Genomic DNA, 23,870 nt, shown 5'->3' with positions numbered 1-23,870 from the left:
CTATGACATATAGACATGTGATAGATCCTATAGTTACCCTTTGCATCCTTGTTGATTATATTGTGGGTTTATATTATGGGGTTTGTACATACTTTCTTTATTAAAGTGATTCTAAAGGTATTTTTTTTCCTAAACTAAAAGATGTTATACTTACTTGCACTGTGTAATGGAATTGCACAGAGTGGTCTCTTACCTCCTCTTCTGGGGTCCCCCACCAGTGCTATTTGCTCCTCCTCTTCTCCAAGTGCAACCTCAGCAAGCCGTGCAGGCATGCGCCGTCCATAGAATAAAAAAACAGAGAAGTGTTGTGTGGGGGGGACAAATAGTGAGACATTTTTTACTTTAATGCAGGGAAAACATTTTTTTTTTTAATTACAAATATTTTCCTGTTTTATTAAGTCATGTAAATATGATTTTTTTATTAACATTTTGCTCTCAACAAGCACAAAAAAGTGAGATTCCAGACCCAGAAATCCAAACTTACCTGCAACCACTCAGCTGTTGACTACAAAACACATTTCTCATCTTTGTAGGTCCTAGGATTAAAACAGAGCTCCACCCAAAAGTGGAACCTTTTCTTAACTGACTCCTCCCCCTTTGGTGCCACATTTGGCACCTTCCAGGGGCGAGAGGGGAACAGGTACCCCCTCCTAACTTCCTCCAATTAGAAAGCGCTTTGCGCATGCACAGTCGGGAACAGGCTGTGAAGCCGAAAGGCATCACTGCTGGGTTCCCTTACTACGAATGGCGGTGGCAGCACCCGAGAGCTGATCCGAAAATCGGCTGGGGTGCCGACATCGTGGGAACCAAGGACAGGTAAGTGTCCTAGTATTAAAAGTCAGCAGCTTTTCATTTTTTTTCGTGGGGGCCCGGAATTCCTTTTTAATTCCCACTGCAAGTTTCTTTCTGCATCACCTCAGCACAATGCACTGCCCCCTCCAATCATTACTTTCCACAGGTAGACCCCCAAAGAGAAGGACAGAAATCTTTTCAAATATTTAGGCCACACACACCCATCACCCGGCCAAGTATTGAGCCATAGAAAGCACAAGCTGCTCCACAACTCTGCAATGGCTTCAACAACACTTCAAACATTAAATCATGCCCCCAATATTTGCATTTTACTTTTGAGACAACAGGTTGAGTTATAGGCGTCTTTTCATGTTACCAAGACTTTCAATTTTTTCTGATGCCTGCTGTGCCACCCAGAAGTGGATGACTCTTAAGCAGTGACTTACTCTTTATTTGGACTGCTCAATCTGAAGTTTTAGTAAGACAAAACAAGACCAAGGCAGGCTGGTATTGCTGTCTCTTAGCTAACCCAAAGTGCTTTGGGAGTCTTTTGTTGTGTATTAAATGTGCAATTGTAAGACATTGCATACCTTAGATTGTAAGCTCCTCGAGGGCAGGGACTGATGTAAATGTACAATATATTTATGAAGCGATGCGTAAATTGATGGCGCTATATATACAGTAAGTACCTGTAATTAATAAATAAATAAATAGATAGATAGATAGATAGATAGATAGATAGATAGATAGATAGATAGATAGATAGATAGATAGATAGATAGATAGATAGATAGATAGATAGATAGATAGATAGATAGATAGAGTAAAGAACACATATAATCTAAAACACTTAAGAAAAAAACTGAAGTAAATTTTTACAGTTTTTCTATAATAACCAGTTAACTTATTTGTTGACGACACTCACAGCAGTTTTCAAACAATTACATCCACATTTGACCAAGGCAGCCTATCAGCAGCTCTTTAGATCATTTTGCAGTGTCAGTAAACTGTGGTAAATTTAATTTATCTGCCTGATCTCTGATGCAATAAAAAGTTAATTGATAGTGGTTACAGATGCCTGAATTCTGATCCCTGTGTGTCCACCATTACACCTTACCATTGATTTCTTTCCATAAAATAAAAAGCCATTTCATTCATATTGACATGTATATCGTTTCTCACAGCAGACTTTCTACGCTGAATCCAAAAACAAAATCCTATCCTTGGTTTCCTAACTTTATAAATGAAGCTGCAATTACGTGCCTGCGTGCATAGCCCCATTACAATTATTGGGCTGTATTTTAGCTCAGTAAAAAAAAAAGCTGTACTGAACTTTTTTCAAGCTGCACTGTGCAAGAGGCCCAAAGCTGGCTATACACTTAGTGAATTTATCTGGTACTTATTGAATTGGTTGAAATCAGTGAAATCAGTGAGTGGCCCTGTCAACACCAATCTGCCCGCATATTCTTCAATTAAAAGATCAAAAGGGCCATGCTGAAAATTGTCAGGCGAACAGCATCCAATTAGATGAAGACACCGTCGGGGTATTCTGACAGCCGATACTATCAAGAATACAATAGCCACAGCGAGGGATTAGACACCAGAAAAATCCTGGGAGATTGCCCTGCCCCCCCCCCCATCTAGCACACAACAGGCTATTGACAGGCTAGGCTGTGCATGTTTCCCTCTGAGACTGCATCCTTTTTCTCCACTCAGATCTCAAATTACACTCAGCTCCCTGATCCATGCCCTATTTACTGTCTAAACCTTGTACTTCAAGTTGTTCAATTCATTATGCTGTACCCCCCCCCCCCCCCCATTACTTCCCTGCATCAGATCAGCTTTCATTCTTCTAACAAATACTTTACTTCCAGATAAAGGACATGCAATTCTTCCATTGCTCCCAATCCATCAGCTTCACATTTGCTGCCATGTATATTTACCATCTCTCATCTCACCCATTCTTCATGTCAGTCCGAATCTTTTGTATTCTGCATTATCTTAGACTCATATCCCCCCTGCCATAGCTCTTAATTACTAGCATTTCCACAAACAAGCACTTTCCCTTCCCGTTTTCAGCTACACTTTCCTTGATATGATCAAACACAGAGAATTCCATTTAGAGGTTGTTATCCTGAAAGCAGCTGGAATTGCACATTTCTGATTCCTGGCTCTCTGTGTCCATCTTCCTTTTTTATTTCAAACCAGCCTTCTTCTTGCCATCTGCTCTCATCACCTCTATATGTTTTTGGTCCCCTTCACATTCCTTGCCCTGTTCTTTGTGTTGTCACTCTCTCATTCTTAATGTCTGCTGCTTTCTCAGCTTGCTTACGCTAGTAATTATTAGCAATTATGTAAATCTGCAGAATTGCTCCAGACTGTTACATGCAGCGTTTGCAGTAGGTCGTACAGGTTTATTTACACATGTGCTGTATGACACGATTGTTTTATTATTTATTTCCAGCCGTTTGTATGCTCACTCATGCTTGCTCATTACAGCGTATGCTAATAGAGCATCTGGCTCCATTTTAGCCATCTTTATTCCAATGCAGAACAAATGGACAAGCGCCATGCGTTAACATCAGTAGCGTTAGTCATGGTTTACTGAGAAATAACAGTTCATGCTGTTTGATGGTTCGTGCAGCTGTGGGCCTATGGCAATAAAGTGGCTTTGCAGATGACAAGAGCCTAGTACTTCAGAAAATGTGCTGCCTTGATGCTTAAATCTAGCTTTAAATATACACTTTGCTTTGTAAAAGAATAACAATACAGCAGCTAACAGCGGCCCCGTGTTACTTATCTGCATTCTAGTGCACTTGGAAATGTCTTCTTGGCACTCATCTATCATTTGAAGTACCATTTTCTCTTTACTTTCTGTTGCCACTTTCTTCCAAGCTGCCCATCTTTTCTAGAAACAAATGCCAGTCACAATCTTTTAACAGCCATCAAAAGCTCCAGGCTGCTAAAAGCTGGACTCCAGGTAGAAATAAAAGGCATGAAAAAGACAGCTCTATAATCATTTATGTACTCTTAAATTTATTTATTTTTTTTTAATTATTCAAGTAGTGTAAGTTTGTTGCAGTCCCTTCATAGCAAAGCTCAGACTGGAACAGGGAAAAGTAGCACAAATAGCCAATTAGTTGTGTTGCCTGTTGATAAGAGAAGAGGGTAGAGTGACAAAGAGATGACCTCATCAATGTGCTGCTTGTTCTTTAAAGCTGTTTAGGTAATGCAATTTTTACATACTGTGACCCATATGCAAAGAACTTGGAGAATCGTTCAAAGCACTACAAACCTCCCCCTGCAGTATAAAACACAAAACGGGTGCCAGCGTTCAAAGAGGCTAGCAGAAAATCAGATCAGATCAGAAAATAGAAGGAGGAAACGGTGCACACAAGAGCCCAGCCACTATACAAACAAGTGAAGTAATGGGCTAAAGTCTGGTACAGGCAGGCCAAATATCGTCCAGTATCGGTCTGTTCAACAGAAATGACTGGCTTCTGTTGAACAGGCATGCTGGAAAAACAGCAACCGATCGGCATCCAATCTGTCATCGCAGCCAATGGCTGACCATTGTGTTCTAGCAAGGTGACAGTCCCCCTGTCAGAACACAAAAGCTCAGTGGGGAGATCGCTGTACAAATATTGGATAGTTAGTACAGCAAGCTTTTTTCTTTTTAGCTCCCTGGGTTGAATGAAAAGAAACTGTCAATTTGTAGCAGGCTTTAGCCTATGCTCCTCTTGACTTTACTCCTCTAAGAGGCTGAAGCTATATCTTTCACCTGTATAATGTCTGGGCTCCGATGTGCTGTAATCTACTTTCTGTTTTCTGATCTGCGATTTTTACATGGTTACATTGGTCCAGCTTGTTTCATACCTTGGAATCCTTGTGGAAGCTGGAAATCACTGTGGTAGGAACAGCTACTACAGTGATCTCCACTAGCTTTTGGATCCTGTTTTATACAAAGTTTTTCCTAATTGCAAGTGGAGATTATGATATCACTGCCCCACCTCTCCACTTCACCCAATCTGAGAGTGCTTTGTATTCATTAAGAAAATGCAGCATGTTCCCTGAATGGTAGAGTGGGCCACTCCCTGTGTTGGCATACGACCCAAAAGCTAGAGACCATTGTAGTATTTGGTGCCTGCTACAGTGATTTCCAGTTTCCATGGGAAAACCAAGGTATAGAACAAGCTGGATCCTTTTAACTATGTAACAGTGGCGGCTGGTGCTCAAAATTTTTTGGGGGGGGACAAACAAACTGAAGAATTCTGAAAAAAAACCCATCAATTGCAGCCTGACTGTGCCCATCAAACGCAGCCATTGTGCCCATCAATTGCAGCCACTGTGCCATCAAACGCAGCCACTGTGCCTGTCGAATGACGCCACTGTGCCCATCTATTGCAGCCACTGTACCCATCAAATGTAGCCACTGTGCCCATCATTTGCAGCCACTGTGCCCATCAAATGCCGCCACTGTGCCCATCAATTTCAGCCACTGTGCCCATCAAACGATGCCACTGTGCCCATCAAACGATGCCACTGTGTCCATCAAACGCTGCCACTGTGCCATCAAATGCTGCCACTGTGCCATCAAATGCCGTCACTGTGACCCCCCCGCCCAGCACTGACCCTGTCTCAGTGGGGCAGTGGGTGACGGCGAGCGTTGTCCTCCATGCGTCTCCTCTCGTCCTCTCCTCCTGATAAGCATCCATTCACAGCACCTGTCGTTTCAGCCAATCAGGTGACGAGTAACAGACCCAAGCATCTGACTGGCGGAGAGGCGGTTCAGTGTTAGGAAAGTGCATATTCGCTGTTCTAAAACACCTGGCTATTGCTTGGCACTTGCAGGTCACCTTTTTGACACCTATTAGAGCCTATGGCTCTAATCAGGTGCTTCAAAAACACCCCCCGCCGCTGTAATTCAGGAGCCTGAAAAGAGGCCGGGCACCTGAATAGGAGGTGGCAGCGGCGGCCATGGATAGATTCATGCTATGCATGAATCTATCCATTGGTCATAGAGGCGGTGGCTGGAGAGAGGGGGAGGCGCCCATGCGCCCTTATGGATGGGTCGCCACTGCGTATGTAAGAATTGTCATACCTAAACTTCAGCTTTATTTACTTGGTCACAACATGAGGGAGGGACAAGACCTGTAAGTGTTAATAGCCTAAGGCTCCTGCGAGAAAGGACTCCCTTCAACTATTGTCACACCACGCATAGAGCACTTACACAATTAAAGCTAATCTCTATGGCTTTAGAGAGCTAACTTACCTGTAATGAAATATGTCCCACATTGTGTAGGCAGCTGGACCCTGTAAAAATGTTTTGTGCAGAAATGTCAGGTCCTCTTCCTGCTGCTGAACCAGCACTGTGATGGTTAATAGCTCCAAGTCTTCTGTGAAGCTGCTGTGAACAACCTTCTGATAGAGACCTGCACCCTCATTCTTCCTTCTCCTCCTTCATGATCTCTGAATAGGAATAAAATCAACAGACTAATCAGTCACTCCTCCAACTTTTCCCAAATGGAGGAGAAAAGGCGTGGGCGGGATATTATCAGGAGCTTGTTTACTGCAGCTTTACATGATTAACTCCCACAGCACTGGAAGTTCCGCAGCAGGAAGAGGACAGAGCATCTCTACACAGGTTTCTACGGAATCCAACTGCCTACTCAACATGGGGCATAATTCATTATGGGTAAGATAGGTCACTAAAGTTGTAGAGAATTTTTATTCCTGAACTTCAGCTTTAAAGATGGTAGCCTACCATCCGGTGTATAATGATTTCATGCTAATCAGTGTATGATAGGTCTAAAATAGTCAACGTATGCTGTCTACCTGATGCAGAGATGAGAACTGAAGCTAAGAAACCTCTAACTGCTCCCCCCCCTAATTTCAGTAAGGTGTTTTTAGACTAATTTGTCCAGTGGGCAGCCTTTGCCAAGCTCAGGTCATGTCTCCATCTCAACAGACAGTTTTACTCCGTGATGAAGGACTCCCTGATACCTTTCAAGGTGTTAAATTAGCTCTTAGAATCTATTTAAGCATGATAGTAACTAGCTGTTAGGAAGATAAATCATTCATTAATCATTCATTAAATAATTTATAGAGATCCAAATAAGAAGACCCAAGTGTTGCCAACATCCCAAATTGAAAAATCATATACAGGAAGTACCCCCCAAGGAAATACTAAGGGACTTTAAGGGCAACGGATCAACAAAATATTATATTAGAAAGTATCTCTGATGTTTATTCTGATGTGTGATTTTGTCTCATTATAGAATATTGTATAGCAGTGTCACTTCGCATGGAATGCCCCTGAAGAAAGGACTCTACACAGGTCCTGAAACGCGTCGGACCTAACATTGCAGGAATTTCATTTATATGATATACAACTCTGTTTTTGTCTGTTTTTATGCAATTGGTGATGGTGATGTATGCACCACATATTTTATATAAACAATAAATTTCTACTTTCTAATATAATATTTTGTTGATCATTTTGCCCTTAAAGTCCCTCATTCATTAAATAGGCACTGATTAAGAATGATCTGAAAACTACGATGACCCATCAAAGTCTAAGTGCTCTGTGCCTATTAGATGTAGGGAGCAGTGTTCTAAACAGTCCCCATACAGTCAGGGGAGTTCCCTAAAGATTTTTCAGCTGCCAAGTGTAGAAAGAAATAGCAATAGAAATAGCAATAGATGCAGCAATACTTTGGTAAAACTTATAACGGGGGTCCACCTATCTATCGTTTTTTTTTTTTTTTGAGTTCATTCACAAACTTTTCTTCTCAGCATTACATACTCACATATTGTGTGTAATATATCCGCCTGTGTCAGATTTCGTCGGAAAGAATAATTTATATTATTCACTGCAGGCGGTTTCCATCTTCATTGTGGGCATTTGAATTTATTTCCTGGATGTGGTGAATGCTGTGCTCCCAGCATTCACCGCTCGTTCCCGCACATGCTCAGTGGCATCCTGGGAAGCCTGAGACTAGCTCCCAGGAGTCTGGGAGAGGCTAGAAACACGCCTACTCCCACGGGAGGAGAACCAGGAAGTGCAAAGAAGAATAGAAAAATAAAAGGTAATTACGGCGATTAAAATTTTTTTAAACGGCATGTCAGCATCTAGGCAAGGAAGAGAATACATACAGATATTGTTCAAAATTTGGGTGGAACCCCACTTTATTTACCTAGCTTGGATAATCTTAATTTCTAATTGACTGGTTCAGAGTTTAATTTTGTTGTGTAAACTGTTGAGTTAGTCATTGTTATCTTTGGAAAATAAGAGCACATAGAAGCATAGCTATGTTCATGCAATTTGTCTTACAATTCAAATAGCATAACCCGAAGTGCCCTGGGTCCCCCATAGTCTAAATCTGGCCCCAAAGCTGCTGTAAAAGTGCACAAAAAAGCAGTTGTGTATCAAATGCAATTTTTTTTTTATTTGCTCTTACAATTCATTTTCCATTGCAAGTTTTTGAGAGATTCACTCTATTCATCAAGATAAAAGAAGCACTGATTCGGAGGTTTACCAAAACCATCCTATAATTAAAGCAAATCTGTGTGTGGAGAAGCATTCAGGGTGCCAGTTGTGACCCTTCCATCTACAAATGCTTATTTTTCTACTGACTCAAGCTTAGTTGTTTCTTTGAGAGAGAGAGAGAGAGAGAGAGAGAGAGAGAGAGAGAGAGAGAGATTAAAGTAGTTCTCCTCCAAAGTGTTTTCATGTTTATGTGGCTAAACTCTCTGCTCACCTTTTTGCAGTGCAGCAAGCCAGACTGACAGACTCAGCAGGTAAACTAAAAATGATCAAGCACGTTATTATTTTTTCACTTTTCTGAGATGTTGCTGTGTGTTGCATGGGAGAGGTGTATTTCATTGATTTCAATCCTCAGCAGGAATCTGGAAGGAGAAATAAAGATTACAGCAAATACAGACAGCACCTTACATGAGAACATTCTCTGTTGTGCAGGATTAAATGAAATTGCTGTATGTGGCATTCATCACAACAAAAATAATATTACATAAAAAAACTGATATATGAAATGTACAGTATGTGTGATCAAGATAAGTTGACAGACACCTTTTTTTACCAAACATGTATAAATCTATGATCAATGGGGCACCTGTTTTATGACAGGAAGTGACGAAAACAGCACGCCCAGTGAATTTTTTCGTGTAAGGGGAGCAACTTGACATTGTTCCCTCTACAGCGTCCTTGAAATGGAATCTTTTGGGTGCAGAATTACTCTGGATACAGTTCTCTGACTTCTCTATAACTTTAAGAAACACTCTGGGGCACAGGCTCTCCGATGCCTCTTCACTACGATTGAGCTTGGAGCCAGCAGAAAGTTTGACCTGAATTCTAGTTGTTCAAATGTTCACCAAATGGTCAAACTGAAGGGAAAGATCTGTTCGAGCGTCCAAACCTCTGGCTGCTGCTGCAGCTGGGAGTGATTCATTTAGTGCGAGCATCACTACTAGCACAAATAGAAAAACTTCTAAGCCTGCCTGTCAGCTTGTTTCAAATTAAACAAGTCAATATGTATTCTGGGTGACATCACTGAATGTACATGACCATATTTAATCAATGACATCGTCCATCATCACTGGCCAGTTTTTTTAAATTCAGCTGGCGGCTGGGGAGCTGTCATTTATGGTGAGTCCAGCAGGGGAGGATTATCAGGTGAGTCGTAATGCATGTGTCTGCAGGTCATCTGGGCTTTGTTCATTGTTATAGATCTACATCACTGGACAACATGACTGACAATGGATTTACACTGTGGATAATTGTTTAACCAAAGGAATTTGTAACAGTGTAGGTGTATTTATTTTCATTTCTTTTCTTTTTTGTGAAGGAGTAACAAGGGGTACTATGTAAGGGAATCGATATCCAGGGGCCCTCTAATTCCAAAGGGGGCTTCCAGTTTCCAAAGGTTGCCCCCCACCCCAGGGATGTGGGCATGAAGCCCTTGTCCCCATGGGGTAACGTTGCCTTGCCAGAAGGAACCCCTTAACGCATACTCTATCCTTGAGGCCTGGCATGTGTATGGTTCAGAAAGAGGGCACACGCTCGCTGCCACTCCCGTTCCTGGCCGAAGAATTCCTTTTTTAGGATCCCACTCCAATTCCATATCAAATGTTTATCAAGGATTGGGATATGGTGTGGATTTTGGAGGAGATCTCACTTAATTTGTATTTGTTTTTTTGCCTAGGGTTCCCCTCCAAATCTACACCAGACTGTTATCAAGGATAAGGATTTTGGGAGGAACCCACATTGTATTTTTTTTTTTTTGCATCCCACCCTGAAACATACCAAGCCCTAGAGGAAAAAAAAAACAACAAACAAAAAACAGTGGGATGACCCCAAAATCTTTACCAGACTTTTATCCTAGATCTGGTCTGGTCTAAAATAGTAGGAACTTTTAAGGGGGACCGCAAATTAAATCCATTGCAGTCCCTTGTCCAATGATAATGATGATACAGTTCTAGAATGGATTTAGAGGGGGACCCCAGGCAACAAGAAAAAAAAAGTGGGGTCCCCCAAAGTAATTCTACTAATCTATTCAGACATGACCAGAAAAGTGAGGGACAATAAGGGTGCCACCTACTAAACCATACAGCCACATTCCCTCAACATGGGGAGGGTACTTTGCCAGGATTGAGGAGGTCTTTTGGAGGGGGCTTATCAGAACCTGGAAAAGGTACAAAATACTCCTTGTTACTCATTCACAAAAAATAGGAAAGTTATATATAAATACACCCACACAATGACAAAGTCCATTATTTAAAAAAAATAACAAAAAAGTGTCCGAAGGTAATGAGTTGTCAAGCGCAATAAACAATGCCCCAATGACCAGCTGACACAAATCTCTCATTATATATATTTATATATCATTTTTAGATTTTTTAAATGCTGTACTATATTCTACAGTTTGCTTCTGCACATGAGAGTTTAAGACATCCCCTAATCGTTTTTTTTAATGAACTACGGTATTTATTTTTGAAACCTTTATGCCTTATTAAGGCCCCATGCACGGAAATGGTGAGAGGCTGCATATATGTCTAGAATAAAACTCATGGCATTTTCCTGCACTTGGGGAGCTGTAGGTGCTGTGCCTAGCCTTGCATACATGTGAATGGCTGTATACGGCTGTGCTTCAGTTCATCTGGTATGCCCATACAACATATTTTCTAAAACATGGTTTCACTTTTGGGAAATATGTTGACCTGGTACATGTCCCTCAATGTAGTGCTCAGCTACTATTGATCCTTTTTTATTTTTTTTTTATTTTAAGGCTAGAAAAAGAGATACTGTTGGATCCTTGGCAACCCCTTCTTAGGATGATCTGTTTTGTTTCCGTTTACTGCTTAGATGTGGACTGTATACAGGGAATGTACCACCCGACCCTTTTAACTTGGCACATCCCAGATACCATGCTTCCAATTTCCTAAGCCTTGGTTACCAAGCACCTTACCTTTTGTTATTTTTCTTTTAATGTGTGTGTTTTTACTTAAGCCTGGGTATGCCCAATAGGCTTTGTTTTGTGTTTCAATTTATATTCTTATAATAAAAAGAATTTAAAAAAAAAAAGGCTAGAAAAAAAAATACAATATTGGGCGCCATGGGGTTCAAGGGGATTGAGAACTATGTTCAATGTTTCCTAACCAACCAACTAAGTTCTCTAACCAACCCACACCTGTCCGCTCATCTGGTCCTGGTCCCTGCTGAATTGGCCGAATTTCAATCCATGTATCGCCGGCTTAAGCTCAGTGACAATCCACTTTGAAAAGTAAATATATACTTTGCTAAGTCAACAGTCTGTATTCTCTTAGAAAATCAATGCAATCCTGTCTGGTCACAAGCTCCAAAACCTTTTATGGTAATACATTTTATTTATAGCCAAAACTTTTTTTTACATTTTTTTAGTTGTGGACAGAGCAGGGAAGGTTTACAACCCCTGTCAAGTTTTTTATTGCTGTCTGTTTTCCCCCAGGGTAGCTTTACTCTCTTTATTTGTTCTTGTCCCCCTAAGACTGTAACTTAACTCTCTAATTTTTGACCGTAACGATAACTTGATAATTCATAAAGTAACACTTAGCACTAAATCAACTCCCTTCTGCAGCCTCTGCTACCGATCTGTTGAAAATACCAGCTCTTCTCAGGGACAGAGTACACTAGGGTGCTAAAAGTAATTATTGCACTGGAAGGTCAATAGTTATGTTTGATGGTAAGGCATTTTTGTATTAAAAAAAAAAAAAAAAAAAACCTTCCAGCACTGCTTCTCTCTCCTGAGGTTGCTGTGAGTTGCATTTTACCAATGGCAACCAGCATGGAAGCAACACATATATTATTGGTAGAAATAGTTAAGGTTCGTGGTTAAACAATAGAGTCACACAAAATGTTATTATGCGCTATGTAATATAGGTACATAAGCTGTTATAAATCAAAAAACTAAATTTTATTTTATTGGAGCTTACCAATTTTTAGATGTGGTGGCTGCATTCGTTTTTGTTTCAAGTTTTTATTCTTCACCTGTTGATCTGGTCTGTATTTTTTTTTCAACTTCCTTTAACAGATCAATCTGTCGAGCAAAAGTGGCAGTTAGTTGAGACAAACCATTTAACACTGACAGGAGCGCTTACAATGGTCAGCTTTTTTTTTTATTTATGTAAAACCTTTTTCCCAAAAGGAAAAAAAAAAAACATGTTGCTGTAATTTCTTAAAAATGTTAGCTGTAGTTCTACTTTAATTTGTTAGTCAAGTCTAAGTCTAAATCTGCTAGTCCATATAACACTACCTTTCTCCCAGATTAAAGAGGAGCTCCAGTCTGGGCAAAAAAAAAAAAAATTAAAAGACAGCGGCTACAAATACCGTAGCTGCTGACTTATTAAATAAGGACACTTACCTGTCCAGGAATCCAGCGATGTTGGCGTCCCAAGAAGATTCTTCAATCAGCTTTGGATGCCAAAGCTGATTGAAGGAAACTGGCGTCTTCAGGCTTCACAGCCGGTTCCTACTGGGCATGCGCAAGTCTTGCTGTGCTTTCTGAATGGTCCTACCGTCTTTTGTGACCTGTATGTTTCCCAGAAGGCAGTGGGGAGGAAGGAGGAGGGGCAGGACATACTCAGAGATTACTGTGGCGATCTTACCTGGAAGTGGGAGTGGGTGCCTGTCAAAACCAGGTACCCACTCCCCCAAAAAGTGCCAAATGTGGCAGTGGAGGGGGGGGGGGTGCAAACAAGCAGAGCTTCCCCTTTTGGGTGGAGCTCCGCTTTAACAATTCTGCTGCCCTATGGTGTCCCCATTGCTTCTTTATCCAGAGTGGAGACACCCTAATGCCCCGTACACACGGTCGGACTTTGTTCGGACATTCGGACAACAAAATCCAAGGTTTTTTTCCGACGGATGTTGGCTCAAACTTGTCTTGCATACACACGGTCACACAAAGTTGTCGGAAAATCCGATCGTTCTAAACGCGGTGACGTAAAACACGTACGTCGGGACTATAAACGGGGCAGTGGCCAATAGCTTTCATCTCTTTATTTATTCTGAGCATGCGTGGCACTTTGTCCGTCGGATTTGTGTACACACGATCGGAATTTCTGACAACGGATTTTGTTGTCGGAAAATTTTATCTCCTGCTCTCCAACTTTGTGTGTCGGAAAATCCGAGGGAAAATGTCCGATGGAGCCCACACACGGTCGGAATTTCCGACAACACGCTCCGATCGGACATTTTCCATCGGAAAATCCGACCGTGTGTACGGGGCATAAGACAAGAAATGTGGTACAGGCCAGATCACCAGGTGAAAGTAATGGAACAGAACCCGAAAAATAATGCAGCCACCACTTTTAAGAATTAGTGAACTGTCATACGTTTTGGGGTTTCATACCACTTTTAAGCTGCAGTCGCTACAGTCAAAAGTAAGGGTATTCACCACTATGTCAGTTTAGATATCAGTACAATCTAATACCTTTCGTCTTGGCGGACTATAAATTCAACAAGCAGCCATGAAATAGTAATTGTGTACATTCGTTCCATTGGTTATAATGTTCAGTAATCTCTATTTTATAGCGCTTTCAACTACAATGATCACAACTTAAAATGAACATACCACATGGACTAAACAAGTGTCTGTGTGTATGAATCCTAAGATGTCTTTATGCAAGCATCAAAGAGACTTACAAGTGAAATTCTTTCAGATGGTTCTTTGTACTCTCCAGATACATGGTATCAAACCTGCCAATGTCATCATTTATTTTTCTCTGCAAACATGAAACTTTTGGCAGAAGGTACTTGTTTAAAAGCAAGCAGATTGTAAGATATATCTGTGCACGCTGAGATCCACTGTTATCTTTATATGTTATTTTTAAAAGAGACAAAAAAAGAACTAAGACTTACTTTTCTACTTTAGGTCTGGTCTTTCATTACCGAGCAGCAAGTAATCGGTACGCACTGACTTTCCCTGATGCTGTGCGATCCTGTAAGGAGAACTCTGGTATCATTGCATCTCCAGAGCAACTGCAAGCTGCGTTTGAGGATGGATTGGATAACTGTGATGCAGGATGGCTGTCTGATCGAACTGTCAGGTGACTTCCAAAATAATGGACTAAGTTATGTTGGTGGCTTTTAGTTATGTGTTGTTTAAAGATGAAAACCAGGCAGATATAACAAACATAAATAAACCCAGCTGTGTATTCATTAATACATTATTAAAGGTATTTTTTTTAAAATATAACTAGTTTAAATGCTTGAATTTAACTTGGTATCACCCTCATGCAATCATGTACAACAGCACTTAGACTGAGTGAGAAGCAGCATTAAGAACCAATTAAGCGTGCTGTAATAAGCTTACAGGAGGAGAGAACAAAGTGAGCAGAAAGATAACCTATACTGCTTCTCTACTATCCATTCAGCAGGCTGGTGGAGAGATGACACCACTGTATTCCTTAACTATAACAGAGAAATTGGAGTCATCCTCTTGGTTGTTCTGCATGCCACGGATTTTAACATATACAATGCCTTGAAAAAAGTATTCATACCCCTAGAAATTTTCCACATTTTGTCATGTTACAACCAAAGAAGTAAATGTATTTTATTGGGATTTTATGTGATAGACCAACACAAAGTGGAACATAATTGTGAAGTGATAGGAAAATGATAAATGTTTTTCAATTTTTTTTACAAATAAATATCTGAAAAGTGTGGTGTGCATTTGTATTCAGCCCCCTTTACTCTGATATAAACTAAAATCTAGTGGAACCAATTGCCTTTAGAAGTCACCTAATATGTAAATAGAGTCCACCTATGTGTAATTTAATCTCAGTATAAATATAGCTGTTCTGTGAAGCTCTCAGAAGTTTGTTAGGAAACATTAGTGAACAAACAGCATCATGAAGGCCAAGGAACACACCAGACAGGTCAGGGATAAAGATGTGGAGAAGTTTAAAGCAGGGTTAGGTTATAAAAAATATTCCAAGCTTTGAACATCTCACAGAGCACTGTTCAATCCATCACCGAAAATGGAAAGAGTATGGCACAACTGCAATCCTACCAAGACATGGCGTCCACTTAAACTGACAGGCCGGGCAAGGAGAGCATTAAACAGAGAAGCAGCCAAGAGGCCCATGGTAACTCTGGAGGAGCTGCAGAGATCCACAGCTCAGGTGGGAGAATCTGTCCACAGATCAACCATTAGTTGTGCACTCCACAAATCTGACCTTGATGGAAGAGTGGTAAGAAGAAAGCCATTGTTGAAAAAAAGCCATAAGAAGTCCCGTTTGCAGTTTGCGAGAAACCTTGTGGTGGACACAGCAAGCATGTGGAAGAAGGTGCTCTGGTCAGATGAAATTTAACTTTTTGGCCTAAAAGTAAAAAGCTATGTGTGGCAGAAAATGAACACATGCACATCACCCTGAACACACCATCCCTACCGTGAAACATGGTGGTGGCAGCATCATGTTGTGGGGATGCTTTTCTTCAGCAGGGACAGGGAAGCTGGTCAGAGCTGATAAGAAGATGGATGGAGCCAAATACAGGGCAATCTTAGAACAAAACCTGTTAGAGTCTGCAAAAGACTTGAGACTGGGGCGTAGGTTCACCTTCCAGAGCTACAATGGAATGGTTTAGATGAAAGTATATTCATAGAATGGCCCAGTCAAAGTCCAGACCTAAATCCAATTGAGAATCTGTGGCAAGACTTGAAAATTGCTGTTCACAGAAGCTCTCAATCTAATCTGACAGAGCTTGAGCTATTTTACAAAGAAGAATGGGCAAAAATGTCACTCTCTAGAAGTGCAAATCTGGTAGAGACATAGCCAAAAAAAAAAACTTGCAGTGAAAGGTGGTTCTACAACGTATTGACTCAGGGAGGCTGAATACAAATGCACACCACACTTTTCACATATTTATTTGTAAAAAAAATGTGAAAACCATTTATCATTTTCCTTCCACTTCACAATTATGTGCCACTTTGTGTTGGTCTATCACATAAAATACCAATAATATACATTTATGTTTTTGGTTGTAAAATGACAAAAAGTGGAAAATTTCAAGGGGTATGAATACTTTTTCAAGGCACTGTATCAGGGCTGAATCTTTGGAAATATAAATTCTTTGGCAGGTAAAACAGCTCTCTTATAAATATTTCATCTCTGTACACAACTGTTTGTCAGGAGTTCAGCTTTACTGCTTACCCATTTTACCATCAGCTGTGGACATTTTAATATTTTTTCAGGAATGATTGATAAAACCGTGTTTTATAGTGAAAGGCTACCTAAGAAATGCTATAAGTTCTCTCAGATTATTTTCAAGAGCACAATACTGATTTCATAAGACCTATTCACCTATGTAATAAAACCACAATTAGACTTGAACTTTAGAAAGTTGCTATAATTCATACTGACCATAGAATTTAAAAGGATCTGAAAACTTGAAAAGAGCCAACCTAATTTATGTCAGAGCAAAGGGGAGGAGGTGAGTGGAGCAGGCAGATGCTGCCAATGTCACTTATCTTGGAGAAAAAGAACAATGATTGGGACAAGCATTCTGACATGCCTAACTGATATTTGGCCAGGAATTGTAAGCCAGCAGATGTCTGCCTTTCATCACAGACATAAGATTATTTTATGGACTGCTTTCACCTTTCTGAGCATTTTTTTTATTGTGGGCAGGGCTTTTTACTAATATTTAAATGTTAGTAGTTCCGTTATTTTTCTGTGAGATTTTGAGCTATACGCTAAGTCAAACATGGAGTGTTTCCAATGCACCCATTGCCATATTTTTTGCTTAGATACATAGTTTATAGTTCCCATGTTGCAAGAACCAAACTTTGATAATTTTGTCAAAATATATAATTATATATGTATTTTCACACACACATATATATATATATATATATATATATATATACACACACAGTGAATATAAAAAGTCTACACACCCCTGTTAAAATGTCAGGTTTCTGTGATGTAAGAAAATGAGACAAAAATAAATAATTTCAGAACTTTTTCCACCTTTAATGTAACATATAAACTGTACAACTCAATTGAGAAACAAACTGAAATCTTTTAGGGGGGGGGAGTAAAACTAAAAAAAAATAAAATAATGTTTTTGCATACGTGTGCACACCCTCTTATAACTGGGGATGTATCTGTGTTCAGCATTAAACAATCACTTTCAAACTCATATTAAATAGGAGTCAGTACACACCTGCCATCATTTAACTACTTCAGCCCCGGAAGAATTTACCCCCTTCCTGCCCGGGCCATTTTTTGCGATACAGGACTGCGTTGCTTAAACTGACAATTGGGCGGTCGTGCGACGTTGTACCCAAACAAAATTTGCTTCCTTTTTTCCCCAGAAATAGAGAGATTGCTTTTGGTGGTATTTGATCAAAAAGAGCAACGATTTTGAAACAAAAACACAATATTTTTTACTTTTTGCTATAATAAATATCCCAATTTTTAAAAAAACTAATTTTTTCCTCAGTTTAAGCCAATATGTATTCTTCTACATATTTTTGGTAAAAAAAAAATCACAATAAGTGTATATTGATTGGTTTGTGCAAAAGTTATAGCGCCTACAAATTGATTTATGGCATTTTTATACATTTTTTTTTGATGGCGGCAATCTGCGATTTTTATCGTGACTGCGACATTGCGGCGGACAGACCGGACACTTTTGACACTTTTTTTAAACCATTGACATTTGTACAGCAATCAGAGCTATAAATATGCACTGATTACTGTGTAAATGTCACTGGAAGGGGTTAACACTAGGGGGCGATCAAGGGGTTAATTGTGTCCCCTCACTGTGTATTCTAACTGTGGGGGGATGGGACTGACTGGGGGAGGAGACAGATCGGTGTTCCTATATACTAGGAACACACGATCTGTCTTCTCTCCCCTGACAAGACGTGGATCTGTGTGTTTACACCCACACAGATCCCCATCCCTGCTCTGTCACGAGCGATCGCGGGTGCCGGGCATGCGCATCAGCTCCTTAGTTACGCGGCGGATGAGCGCGCACAGCCTATACCGGCATTAAACTGAGGACGTCATATGACGCCGGCTCAGGAATGGGAAATCCCATCTGCAGGCGCCATTTGACTATAGCCGGGATGGGAAGTGGTTAAAGTGCCTCTGATTAACCCCAAATAAAGTTCAGATGTTCTAGTAGGTCTTTGCTGACATTTTCTTAGTCGCATCATACAGCAAAAGCCATGGTCTGCAGAGAGCTTCCAACCCATCAGAGGGATCTCAAAAGGTATCAGTCAGGAGAAGGGTACAAAAGAATTTCCCAGGCATTATATATACCATGGAACACAGTGAAGACCGTCATCATCAAGTGGAGAAAATATGGCACAACAGTGACATTACCAAGAGCTGGACGTCCCTCCAAAATTAATGAAAAGACGAGAAGAAAACTGGTCAGGGAGGCTGCCAAGAGGCCTACAGCAACATTAAAGGAGCTGCAGGAATATCTGGCAAGTACTGGCAGTGTGGTCCATGTGACAACAACCTCCCATATTCTTCATATGTCTGGGCTATGGGGTAGAGTGGCAAGAAGGAAGCCTTTTCTTACGAAGAAAGACATCCAAGCCTGGCTAAATTTTGCAAAAACACATCTGAAGTCTCCAAAAGCATGTGGGAAAATGTGTTCTGGTCTGATGAAATCGAGGTTGAACTTTTTGGCCATAATTCCAAAAGATATGTGTCACGTCTACCCCAATACAGGTGGTCAGACACTATAGCTGGCTACTGTGTTCCTCGCCTATAGCAGCCCCCTTTCCCATAAGACAAGCAGGCCTACCGGTACTTGGTTGCCCCCAGGACTTATACACAATGCTATAGTGCCTGGCCACCTGTCAGGGCTGGGTTCAGCCCTTCCTTCTCTGAGCTGGCCGCTCCGCTTTCGGCTAATTGCCAGCTCCTTTTTCTCTCCACAGTTACCCAGCTGTTGTTGATTCTGCTCGTCAGTTCTGCCTACTTAAAGTCGTCCAGCTCACTTGATCTCTGCCTTCGCCTTTGTCAACATCATAGAGACTTTCTCCTGCATTCCTATTGAAAACTTGCTTGGCTGATGTTCCTTCTGGCTCCTGATCCTGCTTGCTGTACTACTACGTTTATCTCTGGCTCTCTGACATTTGCTTGGCTGACTACCCGATCCGGTTACTGAACTCTGGCTTGTTTTGACTACGCTTACTCTGCTTACATTATTCTTCTTCTTCTTCTTCTTATTATTATTATTATTATTAAACAAGTGTGATTTAACTATACTTCTGTCTCGGTCTGATTCATGGTTCCTGATACCACCACACCAGGGCAGATGCAAACTGAGCACAGCAGATAGATACTTGCGGTTTGCAGACAGATAACGTGGTTCTATGACAGTCCAGGTAAAAGACAAGCTGAGTTCAAGGAATAGTCCAATAATCCAGTCCAAAGTCATACACAGAGAAATCCAAACTAGCAAAGCAGGGCAGACAGACGGGGAGCATGATTGGGAACAAGACACGTATCACTCTCAATCACAAGCACCCAAAAGAGGTTTGAGCTGGCTTATAACAGGCTTGGTTTCCACCCAGAGACTGATCACAGTAATCAGCCTGCAGGTGGACAGACAAACAAGTGCCATAGCCAAAACCCCAGATGCTGGAATGAGGGACAGGAGCACTAAGTGATCCTGACAATATGTTTGGCGCAAAAACAACACTGCACATCACCAAAAATACACCATACCCACAGTGAAGCATGGTGGTGACAGCATCATGCTTTGGGGTTGTTTTTCTTCAGCTGTAACAGGGGCCTTAGTCAAGGTAGAGGGAATTATGAACAGTTCCAAATGACAGTCAATATTGGCACAAAACCTTCAGGCTTCTGCTAGAAAGCTGAACATGAAGAGGAACTTCATCTTACAGCATGACAACGACCCAAAGTATACATCCAAATCAACAATGGAATGGCTTCACCAGAAGAAGATTAAAGTTTTGATTGTGAAACAAAAAAAAAAAGTTTTGGAATGGACCAGCCAGAGCCCAGACCTGAATCCGATTGAAAATCTGTGGGGTGATCTGAAGAGGGCTGTGCACAGGAGATGCCCTCACAATCTGACAGATATGGAGTGATTTTGCAAAGAAGAGTGGGCAGATATTGCCAAATCAAAATGTGTCATGCTGATAGACTCATATCCAAAAAGACTGTGCTGTAATAAAATCAAAAGGTGCTTCAACAAAGTATTAGTCTAAGACCCCACATACACTATTAGATTTTCTGCAGAGTTTTGTCTTCAGATTTACCAAAACCATATAATATGAGGTCAAACCTTAAGAGTTTCAATTTGTATGCAATCTGGTCCTTGCACTACATTGTTTTGGTAAATCCGAAGACAAAAATCTGCAGAAAATCTAATATGTGTGTATGGGATCTAAGGGCATGCACACTTATGCAACCATATTATTTTATTTTTTTATTTTTACTTCCCTCCACCTAAAAGATTTCAATTTGTTGTTCAACTGAATTTTGCAGTTTATAGGTCACATTAAAGTTGGAAAAAGTTCTGAAATTATTTATTTTTGTCTCTTTTTTTACATCAAAGAAGCCTGACATTTTAACAGGGGTGTGTAGACTTTTTATATCCACTGTATATATGCAGCACCTAATTTGCCAAGTGGGATTTATAATCGTTAATTTATGATTTCGTAAGTATTTAAAACTGTGCAAGGCATTTTTCTTGCATATGATCAGATGATGGATGTCAGCAGAGCTTTACTTTATTATGGAGAAAATTCTCTTGCAGAGGGCAACTGCACTTACACAGTGAACAGTCTATTTGCCTTTAGTAAATAAAACTTGTTGCTTCCTGAGTTGGTGACGCAGTACAAGTATGAAATACTGACAAAATTTGAGTATAGCTCATGAGTATTTCACCCGGCCCCCAGATTTCAGTTGTGCCCCCCGCCTTCCCCTCCCCCCTCCACCTTGGACGCTGTGCCCAGCCGCTGAGCCCATCCCTGCACTGCACTCAGCCAGGGCTGCCAATATCATATGTGCACAGGAAGGGTGATCAGGCGGCAGAGGTGCAATTACAGAGTCAATACTCTGTGTGGCTCTGTCTGTGGCAGATGAAAGCTGGTTTCGCCTTCTTTCCCTCCTGCCAGCTTTTATCTGCTGCAAAAAGAGCCACATAGAGGGGAAGGGGGCTAGTAAATATAATATATTAACTGGCCACTTCCTTTCCTCAATACATGCAGTGAGTGATCAGTACCAATCACTCACTGTGTTCATTGATAACTGAAGCATAGTAAAATATGTTTGCTATGCTACAGTTTTTGAATGAACGGGAGTCTCTGTACAGAGAGCTTTCTGTCTATTCACTGTCCAGTGCAGCTGAGGCTGCAGAGCAAGGGATTGGGGAATTTATGCCCTTAATCCCTTTCTCTGTCTCAAAAGTGAGACATTAGGGGTCTGTTTAGACCCGTAATATTTTACCAAAGCCCCCCCCCCAAAAAAAAATTATAAATCATAAAAAAAGTTAAAAATAATAAAAAAGTAAAAAAAAAATGTAAAAATTAAGGACGCATTCACATGGCCCATACGGTGTGAATGAGTAGCTTGTTTGTGCAGCTGAAGCCACCTGTTACTCTGTGAGTATGCAGTGGAAGTACAAACAGCCACTGGTCCTAATTTGACAGGTGTGCAGGTGCGGGTGAGTGGCCCTGAATGCACACTGTCTGTTTTAGGGACCGTACACCTGCTGTGTTTGTATAGGCGCTGCCTCCCCATAGCGTAACATAGCCTGCCTACACACAGCTCCAGCCACAAAAAGAAACTGATTCACACTGTACAGGCCATAACCCAATGTGAACGAGCCCCAACAATTCATTATCACACAAAGTTTTATTCATTAACCCAGTACAGTTTTATCGTTTAGATTTAGCAGGACTTTGTAAATTATGTTGTCTTTGTGTGTGCTAATAATGATTTTAGTGTTTTTTTTAGCAAAATTATTGTTTTGCTGTTTTAGAGGAGGCCTTGTCAGGTAGCTGACCCCTGTCCTCCACCTTGCTGACCCCTATCCTTGACTCTGCTGCCCCTTGTCCTCTGCCCTGCTTGCCCTTTTACGCTGCCCTAAAAACTAATAGCCTCTGTACACTGGTAAAGTTGATGCAGGGAAAATCCAATTGTCTCTTGGGGGTCAGGAAGGAATGTTTTCCCCTACTGTAACAAATTGGATCATGCTTTGCTGGATCAACTGTGAGTATAGGATTAGGTATATGGGATTGTTTGATATTATTTTTTATTTATTTTTATGGTTGAACTAGATGGACTTGTGTCTTTTTTCAACCTGACTAAATATGTAACGATGTAACTGCCATAAAAACTGCTAACCTTATCCTCTGCCCTTCTGAACCCTTGTACACTGCCCTGCTAACCTCCCATCCTCTGCCCCCCTGACATTTTTTATTGCACCAGCACATCAAACAGGCTGGATCTGGCCCATTCAGAAAGTACTTTAGCCATTAAATTAGAATGACGGGGAACTAGCATTTTTACGAAAAAAAAGATCAAAAGTGTAAGTCTCCATTGTTATCACTGCACAAGTTTGCTTTAATGTGGCCTACAAAAGCCAAAACACTAGGCAAAACATAATTTTTTTTTGCAGTCGGGCTAGATCCTGGTTTTTATTAAACTCTGCTTCCCTACTGGGAAAATTTTCCTTAACATTTGGCCAGTGGCTACAAAGACAAAACTACATTTTCCGTAGAGGAGACAAGGTTTGGACTGTCTGACAAAGTTATCTGTGCCTTTCTGCCACCCCCCCCCCCTCTTCTCTTCTCATTTGGTGACACAGGGTCAGAAAGTTAAGGGAAATCTTCCCTATGGGGTCACAGGCAGAAATAAAAAATGGCGACAAATTTATACTCATTCCTATTCTATTCAAAACACATTTGGCTAGAGTTAGGCATTTACCGTTTTGCAATATGCTGTATCTCAGCATGAGACAAGTTTACCATCATTTATGGCAATTACAATTTTACTGAATGTTGGAAAAAGTTATCCCTGCAACTAAGAAAAAGCTTTCTAGTGTGTTTGCCTCAAGCCATTTTGTCATTTTGTACATTTCTGAAAGTAATGTAATGACTCTGTATAGCTATAGATTATTTCTGAATTGCAAATTTCACAAAATTAACAGTTTCCATCTTGGTAGTGCATTTTTTTTTACTAAATTATTTAGCTAGCGTGTCTAGGGGATGGTAAATCATGTCTAGTTAAAGGCCCCTATAGATGCATATGGAATTTTGCTTATAAAGTTTTTCCTTATAAAGTTGAGAGGTAAACTAAATGAATAGATTGTGATCTAACAAAGTGTGCTGCATGAAGGGGATAATAACTGTTCAACTTAAAATTCTCCATTATGCATTCATCTCTTCTGCAGGTATCCAATAAAAACTCCCAGGCCTGGTTGCTATGGGGACAGAAATAACCTGCCCGGTGTTAGGACGTATGGAGAAAGGGATACACAAGAAACCTATGATGTATATTGTTACACCAAAGAACCACAAGGT

At 40.7% G+C, this 23,870-nt stretch overlaps 1 protein-coding gene across 3 annotated transcripts in view; it reads left to right on the top strand.

Annotated features, from left to right (window-relative positions):
- The window catches only part of NCAN (neurocan), a 367,742-nt gene that overhangs the window by 149,483 nt on the left and 194,389 nt on the right, over nucleotides 1–23,870 (top strand). For all 3 annotated transcript variants that reach the window (XR_012235261.1, XM_073592508.1, XM_073592518.1), the window contains exons 4-5: nucleotides 14,217–14,391; nucleotides 23,741–23,868. Coding sequence is in view for 2 of the 3 variants with exons in the window: in XM_073592508.1 (XP_073448609.1) it covers nucleotides 14,217–14,391; nucleotides 23,741–23,868 (303 nt within the window). In the remaining variant the exon portion in view is untranslated. The remainder of the gene's footprint in view (nucleotides 1–14,216; nucleotides 14,392–23,740; nucleotides 23,869–23,870) is intronic.

The sequence above is a fragment of the Aquarana catesbeiana genome, linkage group LG01 (genome assembly GCF_042186555.1).
Source record: "Aquarana catesbeiana isolate 2022-GZ linkage group LG01, ASM4218655v1, whole genome shotgun sequence".
In the NCBI taxonomy this organism is placed as follows: Eukaryota; Metazoa; Chordata; class Amphibia; order Anura; family Ranidae; genus Aquarana; species Aquarana catesbeiana.
Note: the sequence above shows the minus strand (reverse complement) of the source record. Positions and strands in the feature narration are given on the sequence as shown.